Source organism: Buceros rhinoceros, unplaced genomic scaffold (genome assembly GCF_000710305.1).
Source record: "Buceros rhinoceros silvestris isolate BGI_N320 unplaced genomic scaffold, ASM71030v1 scaffold95, whole genome shotgun sequence".
Taxonomy (NCBI): Eukaryota; Metazoa; Chordata; class Aves; order Bucerotiformes; family Bucerotidae; genus Buceros; species Buceros rhinoceros.
The window spans coordinates 14,729-24,639 of record NW_010414301.1 but is presented as its reverse complement, the minus strand read 5'-3'; the positions used below and the strand labels follow the sequence as shown (position 1 = coordinate 24,639).

Here is a 9,911-nt window from a genome sequence, read left to right as displayed (position 1 = left end):
GCCTTGAGGATGTTCCCTGGCGCTTTGGCCCCAAAACTGAGCAGATTTTATTGTTGGAAAGGGGGCACGGACTCTGTCACAGCAGAGAAAGCAAGAGATCTTCATGCAGACGGCAGACACACGGTGCCGTATCATCTAGGTGATGCACTGCTCCAGATGGTGACGGTCTCTGTCTCGCAGGTGAAGTGAGGATGACCATGGCCCAGGCTGGAGTTGTAGTTGCAGCTGCCACGGGACTCCTCTTCTTATTCCTGTATTTCTCCATCCACAAGGTTGAGGAGGGGCACCTGGCTGTGTATTACAGGTACTGTTACCTGCCAGAATCTTGATGGTTTCGGTAGCCTTCGCTAAGATTCACTCTTTCTCATCCCTGGTCCCAGATCCTCTGAGGAGGCCTTTTTTTCTCTCCTGTGTTTCCCTCCAGGTTTCGCCCTGAGGTGGGCAGACCATGCTGTTTCTGCTTGCTTGCACCAGGAATGGTATGGGCCTGGATAGCCTGGCTTCGTGCAGAATCATTAAGAGTTTCAGTCTTTACGAATCCTCAGCTACTTTTCCTTCTCTTCTTTCTCCTCTTTTCTTGGTCACAGTTTGGATTTTGAAGCCTAGAGGACCAAAGCTCATGGTCTGCCTAGTCTTGTCACATCTGTTGATCTCTTCCTCTTTCACTGAGGGCTGTCACCTCTGTCCCGAGGCTGTTGGCTAACTAGCTTTGTTGTTGCTTTGAAATGGGTCTTCTCCCGTGCTCTGAGCTGTCTGTCACCTGGGGCTTGTAGCTGCCCTGAAGAGCATCTGTAGAGCAGCTTATTGTTAGTCCACAACAGTGAGTAGTCACACAACAGTAAACAGCACCTATTGGTTAGACTTGGCTTCAAATCTGAATGAAGGCACAGAGAAATTCAGCACCAACCTTTCCGCATTTTTTGCTGTGTGCTCTATTTCTGTCCTTTCTACCCTTTGCACTTACCACCATGACAGTTTCCTTTACACTGCTCTTCACTTTAACTGCAAGTGTTTTGAACAGTACAAGACATTGCAGGAGACCTTACTGCATTATGAGGATGGATCACTTAGAGCTCTCCTCCATCTCCTGTCATTTAACCACCACAAGACCCCACAGGTTTTCGTTGTGCTTTGGGTAAGGGACTGTGCCAAATGCTTTGTAGAAACCCAAACTGGCAGTATCGCATCCACTGCTGGATTTTTTTTTTTTTGTGGTTACCAGTAAACTATTTAGAGAGGAAAATCTGTGTCCTTGAAGCTCTCTGCAATGTTGCAGTGATGGAAGAATTTAACATTATCTGCCTTCTGTAAAAGTTAATTGCTCACAGGACTGAAGCTAATGGTTGTCAAGCTGCAGCAGTTACGCATCATAGGCAGTCAGCGCTTTTGTAGAGGGCAAATTTAGTGCGGGTGAGTAATGTAATTTGCACTACCACAGCTGTGACCCCTGGCAGTTTGAATGTACTTGCTCACTCTCAAAGACAGCACTTGCTCTCTTCCAGTTGCTTGAGCCTTTTCTCTGTTTTCCTCTCTCTAGGGGTGGCGCATTGTTGACTAGTCCAAGTGGACCAGGCTACCACATCATGCTCCCATTCATTACCACGTTCAAATCCGTGCAGGTTAGTATCTCCTCATCTTGGAAGAGGGTGAGTGGGAGCAGATGTTGGTGGGGATATTGCTGGCTAGGGGTGACCTGTGCAACTGGTGTTTGCAGAGGGGCTTGGTAATGTAGTAGTCAGAGCAGCAGCTCCTAGGAAGCCTTTTCTTCCTCTGCCTTAGATGCCAGACCCAGCTGTTTCCTGGAACTTGTCCTTCTGGTGTAATCTCCGCAGTGTGCCTGTGTGTTGCTTGGTACAGGGAATGTCTGTCTTGTTCTGGGCATACAGTCTGTGTTTGTGGCCGTAATTGTTTCCCGTGTGAGCTGCAAGCCTTAGTGCAGAAGCTGAGAGTAGGGAAGTGAGCATGGCTGCCTTTCTGTCTCCCCCAAAAGGCATGTTGAAAAGATCTCCTGTACTCTGTACACACCTGCAAAAGTCGTGAGGAAGGCAGAGGACACATTTTTGGCTCCATGTGTAATGGTTGAGAGTCTGGACGTAGCATGATCTTCCAGGAAAACGGAGTAGTTTTGTGAGCACTGGTTGTCTTTTTATTTCAGACCACGTTGCAGACTGATGAAGTGAAAAATGTGCCTTGTGGAACAAGGTATGTGTTTCCTTTTTATTTATTCTGGTCAGGAGCAGATGCACTCTATTGTGTAGTTCGCAGGTAGTCATTTATAATGCTGTGACTCAAGCTGAGAAGTAAAGGCACATACCCTAAAATTAGTCTCAAACATACACGCATACATCCGACTTGGAAATAATAGAGCAGGAGGTATGGGGTGGAGTGATCTTGCTTTCGTTGGAATGCATATTCAGAGGATGTTTACATTTATAATGATATTCTCTTGATTTTTCTCGGTTTCTTCCCTCAATTGATAGCCCTTGTGCTTTGGTCTGCTTTGTGGTATTTCTAGTCTGAATCTTGTGGCTTATACAAGTGTGGACTTCAGTGGGTAAAACAAATGGTGAATGGGAATCCTCTTGGTGGGAGATGGTTCATTTCAGAAACAGTTCAAGAAACTGAGTCTCCCGAAATAGATTCGGCATTTTTGGAATTAACGTTTCACTTGACATAAAGAGAGTGAGGAAGATTAAGAAGAATCCTATGCATCAGTGGCACCTGCCTGCTTCATGATTAAGCTGATCCTTTTTTCAGCACAGATCTGTACAGTTTTAAAAAGCAAAGCAGTGACAGAAGGAGAGGGCTAGTTGGACTGAGGATCCTGTTGTGTTGGTTCATTCACAAGTTTAAAGTGATGACCGAATCTGTTTTTTCATGATGAAAACAAAGTAGATGATTCTCCTTGTGTTTTAGCTTTAGGGTACTCAACAGTATTTCTGTTATGATTTTTTTTTTTTTAAATAAAAAGTAAGTATGACTTGAATGATGACACAACAACCATGTTGAAATTAAAAGTTGAGCTTTAGTGGCAACGCTAATGAGGCAGAGTTCATTTTGGTCTGGTTTAGCCCTTACTGAAATGAGTTCTTGAAATCATTCCTACAGCAACTCATCAGACCTCTCTTTCTCTTAGGCTTAAATATTAACACAAAGTTCTCGTGGGCCCTATATGATTTTAGTTTTAGATCTCAAGCTTCTTTCAGGAGTGTCTGTAAATAATGCTGTGGTTCAGTGCTGCAGCCAGGGCTTTGTGGTCAGATAGTCTTTAGGTCAAGAGAAAAGTAATTGTAGGAAGGAGGACTAAGGCTCATTACGTTCTATATCCATATCTTTTAAATGGCACAGTTAAAAATAAGTCAGCAGAGGAACATTTTAGTGATGTGTTTAATGGTGACTTTTAGCTTTTAAGTAGTATAAATAGGAGTAATGCTTCACCTGCTGGACGTCGCTTAACAGCATCGCATCAAAGGAGTGATGTCCCGCAAGCTTCTCAACAGTCCAAGCAAAGGTTTCTGCTGACGGTTAACCATGTTAGATTTGCTAACACAGTTGAACACAGCAGACTGCTGCTTTGACCCTGCTTGAGCAGGATGGATGACCTGCAGAGATCACTGCGATCCTCGACCGGTCTGTGCATCTGTGATTTAGGAGCTAAATATTCTGATTAATTCTGTGTAACTAGTTCATTAAGTGCCTGTTATGTTTCAGCATTGCAGGATTCAGTTGTGCAATACAGGTGGTTGTGAATTTACAGATAATAAACATGCTTTAAACACCAAACAGCTGCTGAGGCAGTTCTTAGTTAATAATTGAATACTCTTGAGACCAAAGGTCCCAGTAGCATTGTCCATTTTTAAGGTGTTACCACAGGAGCCTTTAAATTTGCTGCATTTAGAATCAAATTCTGCAGCTGCTCCATGCCAAAGCTTTGAATCCACATTTCCATAATAAAACAGTAGCTTATAAATAACAAATGGATCAAATCGGAAATGTCAACATCGCGGTTCAGACTGCATTACAAGAATAGATCCTAAATACTTTACATTTCTGTAATTGTATATTAGACCATCAGATTTTAAGGCTGGGTTTCTCCTCTGCCGTATTCATGTTCTTGTTCCCTGTGTTCTCACCTACGTTAAGAAGCTTCTGAACGGCCCTGTGGATGTTTCCTTACCTGTCCCATTTATAGCATTAAGTGAATACATTAAATATGGATTTTTAAAAACTTTGGCACCAGATGACTTTTTTCATAGAACAGCTGTCACCTCAGAGACAGCAGGTAGAATTTGACTGCAGCAGGTAGGATATGTCTCTAAGCTGTGAATTGCCTTTGGTGTCTGATATTTCTGACTCTTGCCAAAAAGAAAACGTACCCAGCTCCTTGGAAAGTTAAGCAGTTTCCTCATAGCAGGTCTGCTGGTCTTCAAAATCTGATGGAAAATCAGTTCAATAAACTAGTTTTAGAAGACCAAAGTATTCCAAAGGACTGACTCAAAAGAATTAATCGAGCATGAATATACTCAGGAGTATATTAATTGTGGAATACAATAAATGGATTGAAAGTGGTGTCATGCAAATATTACGTGAGAGAATTAGGTAGGTAGCATTTTTCTTATAAAATTAACTGGAAAGAGTTGTGCTGAATATCGTACAGGTTTTTACAATGCCAAGAAACAGGAAATAGCCAGGACACTAAGCAGGAATATATCTCGAGCATTAGATATTTATTTGCAAAGAGTTGTCCTCTGCTCGTGCTGCAGATCATTGGCAGGAACACGAACAGAGCACTGGAGGAATGCTGTTCTGAGATAGATACCTGTTTGTTAGCCAGTCACATGGAAAAACGTGTCATGAATATTGCAAGTAGATGTACTGCATTAATACCTGTATCTTTAGACAGACTAGATCTGACCTTTAAGCCAATTTTTTTACACGCTCTGGTTGCCTAACCTGGTCTGGTCCTGTCTGTGATTTGCTCTAGCAACAAGCAGTAAGCCTTCACCTTTTTGGATGGCTCTTTTTTATGGCAATGTCCTTCAGTCTTTCCCTTGTCTTCTCATGGCCTGGCATAAGCTAAAATCCTGAAATGTGTGAGACTTTCTAAGACCTACTGAAATGCCTGCTAGTGTAAGTTAGTCTGCTGTAGCATTCCCTGTACACTTTAACCTTCTCCTGTAAAGTTAGGCAGTATTGCTGCCTAGTTATGCTGAAACTTCTTTCAGGTGCACATAGTCTATATATTGATGCTCCTTTAAGATTTCTGACGGATTTCTCCTTGTTCCTGTCTTCCTGACCAAAGAGTCTGCTCAACTCAGTGCTGCTCTGCCTGACCAACCTCATGAGCAGCTCTGTGGTGAGGACCTTGGGGAGTGAAAGTAGCTTTCCAGAGGCTGCAAGTGTTAGAAAGGCTGTGGAAACTGCAGTGGAGAGTTGGAAGCACTGGAAATTTCCTGGTGAGAGTCACCCTGCCTTACCTCTGGCAAGAAACATGCTTTAGCAAAAAAGGATGTTTTTGGAGTGGTGGTGGCTTGTTGAAGTGGAAAGATCGCTGTCTGAGCCAACGTTTAAGCCGTAGGTGTCAAAAGGCAAGTAAAGCAGCTGTGGATGGCGGGAGGATTTGTACAGTTCCACGTGAACAAGGTGTGTGAATCGCCCGAAACCAGTGCAGGATGCTCTGCCCGAGTAACCATCCTGATCTGCCCAAGACAGTGTCTGCTGCACCCCAGGAGTTTACTAACATCTTCTGGACCAGGCTGTGTGAGAGGAGATCTTGTCTGAGATGCTCAGTTTAAGGTTACAGTGGCTCCGGCTTTACAGCAGCAAGGTCCAGAGGGCTGTCTGCACCGCATGATGTGAAATGATGATGGCTCCGGGAGCTGGGTGAATGGATGGAAAACACAGTGTAAGTGCTTTGTAGGCTTTGTTAACTTTAAGCCCTCAGTGGAGAACTAGGTGGCCAGTGTGTTTGGGTCCTGAGTGGCACCAGTTTCCTTGAAGTCATTGCCTGACCAGTATAGCTCACTTACTGCCACTCTGTTGACCCATACTGGTTGAGATCCTTGGCGGGCTTGCTATGGGCAGTGTTGGTCGAGTCAGGCAGGCAGTCAGTCCTCTCTGGTCTAAGATGACAGCCTTTTTTGCATGTGAGGTGATGATGAGGGGCTGTGGATGAGTCCTGCGTAGGAGGCAGATTGTCTCAGGTGCTCTCTTTTTCTTTCTAACATCCCTATAAAATTCAAATGCCAAAAGGACCCCAACATAAACGTGTACAGTGGAGCAGATTCTGGTGGAAGATTCTGGTGTGGTGGAAACCACACCTTCTGTTTTGGCTCCTTATCAGGATATCTAGAAGATACCCCAAACTGATAGCTAGATTTTCTTGTCCTAGTGCAGGTGTCATAAGGTGACTGGAACAAATCAGGAGAATGAGAGCAGATTGAGACAAATACTGAGGAATACTTGTAATCGTTGCAAGTATTTGCAATACTTGCAATTATCACTTGCAATGATAAATAGTAATTTTATTGGATTTGGTAGGACAGTTAGAGTGCAATGGATGAGATGGAGAAAAAACACATATATACCATACCATTATAGCTGCTTGTGCAGCCTGACATACCAGTAAATGATCCATAAGTGTGTTTTACTTAAGAATAATAGTAACAATTCTCTTAATAGTAGTATCTCACTGGGAAATAAGTCTCTCTTTAGCCACAAATGTATTTTCTGCTGGCTTGTCCCTTCCAGGAGGCAAATTCAGTCCATCACCAAAGTTTTTAGCTTGTAGCTTGCTATGAACAGGCAGATTTGCAGAGCAAATCCAGGCAGTGCCTGGGGAAGCTTTTCTAAAAGAGCATAGACACAGGTAAGTTCAGGTGATTTTTCTGCAGACTTAGCTTTCAACTGCCGGGGATTAAGATCTGCAAAATAAGAAAACAAGTGTGTCATAGGAGATACTTCTGAGTTAAAACACCACGGAGACTTAAGTTTGGAAATGTGGGAGGTCTGCTTCTGGGGATCAGCTGTCCCTAAACAGTTTCTACTAAATCTTCTCATTTGTGATTTGCCTTTGCCCTGAGGACAAAATTGCAAGAGTGTCATGCTTTAAAAATATGCACTTGAGAGACCTACAAGCTGTTGAACATTAAGGTTTTTTTCTTCGCTGTAGAGCATGTGCTTTTCCCCAGTGTCACAAGTACCCAGGGGTGGGCTTGACCTGCTGAAAGCCGTGTCAGTAAGAGCAGAGGCAGGAACAAGCCCTACCTATGATTCCCTCTTTGGCTATCCAGCAGTGCATGATCCCTTGGGGAGAGGACTGCCTACAGGCGCTCATGGACAGTTGCAGTGTTACTGGAGAGTTGTTTGCAATATGATGTTGAACCAGGGAATATAGTCTGTTACATGCTTTGTTTCTTCCTTTCTAACAGGGGCCTTGTCAAGTTCCTGCTGGAGTTAGTAAAGGCACTAAAACTAAGAGCTTTTCTATTTAAAATGTTTGCTGCCCGGAAGAACTGTGCTGCATCGGCAGTTTGTGTCTGTCCAGCTGCTTGCAGGTGTCATCTGCTGTCCTTGCTGCCTTCCCTTCGTTGTGCCAGACTCCCTCTTTCTGATAGTTGCAGCCAAATTTGTGTTCAAAACCATTTTCCTTTTGCTGGCTAAGTAGGTGATAAAGTTAAGTGAAAGTGCTTTGCAGACTTGATGGAGCACATTTTTGATTTATGCACAGAGAGGGACCAACCTGTACAAAGCTGGGCTTTGCTCCCAGCTAATTGCAAAATGCTCAAGAAGTCAGAAATTTTCTGAGTAAGTTTAGAATGTAGTAAAAGAGAGATGAAAATGACTTTGCTTTAAGTATGGACCGCTGTCCACAGATGCAGTAATAATTTATGAATTCTCTCTTTCACTTACAGTGGCGGTGTTATGATCTACATTGACCGAATAGAAGTTGTGAATAAATTGGCACCTTATGCAGGTATTTCCCATCCTGTTTCAACATGAAGCTCTGTGACTGTCTTCACTCATCCTGTAGTAACTCTGTTTCCGTGTCTTGTTACCCTTCTGGTTCACAGTACCATAGCACTTAGTTTCATAAATGTGTATGCAAGCTTTTCAAAGATCCACAGATTTGCAAAGATGAAGATAAATTCTAGGATTGCTTCTTCCCTGTATGTTTAGAAATGGGACAGGTGCTTAAGCAATCTTACTCTTGCTGCTGAAGGGGAGACCACCTGTGAAACTAAATACATTGGCCAAAGCCCCCAGGTCCTTGCCAGCTCAGCTCCTGGGAAGATTACAAAGGTGAAGCCTGTATAGGAGCCTTTTACCTTCTAATTTTACCAGCTGCTAGACCAAAGACCCAGACAGCTTTTTCCATCATAGCTTAATGCAAAATGCTAGTGTTGCTGAGGCATCGAAAGGTGAATTCTCATTGTAATTGTGGGAATTATATTTGTTTTCATTTTATAGTAGTATCTGTTCCTATGCATGCAAGTTCTGGACAGGCTTTACTGTTTCATTTGCTTATGCAGATCATAAAACAGGACCATGCTGTATATCTTGCTGTAATTACTCTGCCCTTTGAAGTCATATAGCCCCAGCAACACTGGTGGAGGGACCTTTGCAGGTTTCTCCTCTGACCTTCCTTCCACTCATAGCAGGCTTTTCACTAATAGCTGGGCTGGGCAGCTGTGGCTTTGTCCAGACAAATCCTGAGAACTCCCAAGGCTGGAAATCCCCTACGCACCTGTCCCCGTCCTGCAGTAGTTTACTAATACTCTGAGCAGTTGTTTTCCAGTTGTGGTGTTACAGAAGGCAGTACCTGTCAGTAGTGACCTCTGATAATTAATTCTCTTACTTTCTCAGTGTATGATATTGTGAGAAACTACACTGCAGACTACGACAAGACCTTGATCTTCAATAAAATTCATCATGAGCTGAATCAATTCTGCAGTGCCCATACCTTGCAAGAAGTATACATTGAGCTGTTCGGTAAGTAGATGGCAGCTGGACGCACCCACTAAGGGCTGTGTAATCTCCCTGTTCTGCTGTGGAATATGTTACAGTAGGCTCTTGTGAGTAAATGGCCACTGTGCTGGAATTGCACTCTAGAACCTAGCTCGTTATATATCTATATGCCACTTTCCATGTACCTTTACTCTAATGATTCAGATTTCTTTACATCTGCATTTGGGAATTTGATTTCAGTTGTTTTGCACTTAGGACTGAATTTTTGACACACCAAGTAGCCACTCTGCTCTTGTGTGTGCAGTCTTGCCCATTGTCTTCACTGATGATGGTTTTATCTACTTTTAGGCCCCTGTTCTGTTGCTGAATTTACATTTTTACTTTGAAAGCTTCATTCTGGCTGGTTTTAACAAGTGAGAGCCCACAAGGGGGTAGCAGTCTGCTTCTTAGTAGCTACTGGTGTCCCCAAAGATGCAACAGTATCACATTCCTTTGAGTGGCAGAGCAGAGGAAAATGAGTTTATGGAAGAAAAAAGGTTGTTGGAGTTTTAATATTAAGAGACTGTGAATCTTTGCATGCTGTACTCAGACTTGCCAAATATCTGCAGTCAGAGAGGAGTTTCCTTGTAGCAACTTAATCCATTCATAACTGGCCGTTTCTGTGGAATGATCTTCCTGGAGCTTGGAAGCTGGACAAAATGCACTTTTTCAGGGGCAGGTACTGGATCCTGTCAGTACTGGTACTGGTCAGTGGAGGCTTAAGGGAGAACTTGCTGCAGGCAGCAGGGTCAGCGTGGCTCCAGCTAGGGAGGGATAGACCTCTACTGCAGGCTGTGGGCGCTCTTTCTTCCTGAGATGCAGAAAGCCGTTTACCCTAACACAGATACCATGAGTCAAGGTCAGCTGGCTCTCTGCCAGCCAAGCTATAAGAGAAAAGATAAGCC

General features: G+C 43.5%; 1 protein-coding gene across 1 annotated transcript in view; it reads left to right on the top strand.

The window, feature by feature from the left end:
- Positions 1–191: 191 nt before the first annotated feature.
- ERLIN1 (ER lipid raft associated 1) overlaps positions 192–9,911 on the top strand; it is a 17,886-nt gene continuing 8,166 nt past the window's right edge. Inside the window, exons 1-5 of the mRNA XM_010137031.1 lie at positions 192–304; positions 1,538–1,619; positions 2,156–2,202; positions 7,914–7,975; positions 8,866–8,991. Of these exons, the coding sequence (XP_010135333.1) occupies positions 192–304; positions 1,538–1,619; positions 2,156–2,202; positions 7,914–7,975; positions 8,866–8,991 (430 nt within the window). The remainder of the gene's footprint in view (positions 305–1,537; positions 1,620–2,155; positions 2,203–7,913; positions 7,976–8,865; positions 8,992–9,911) is intronic.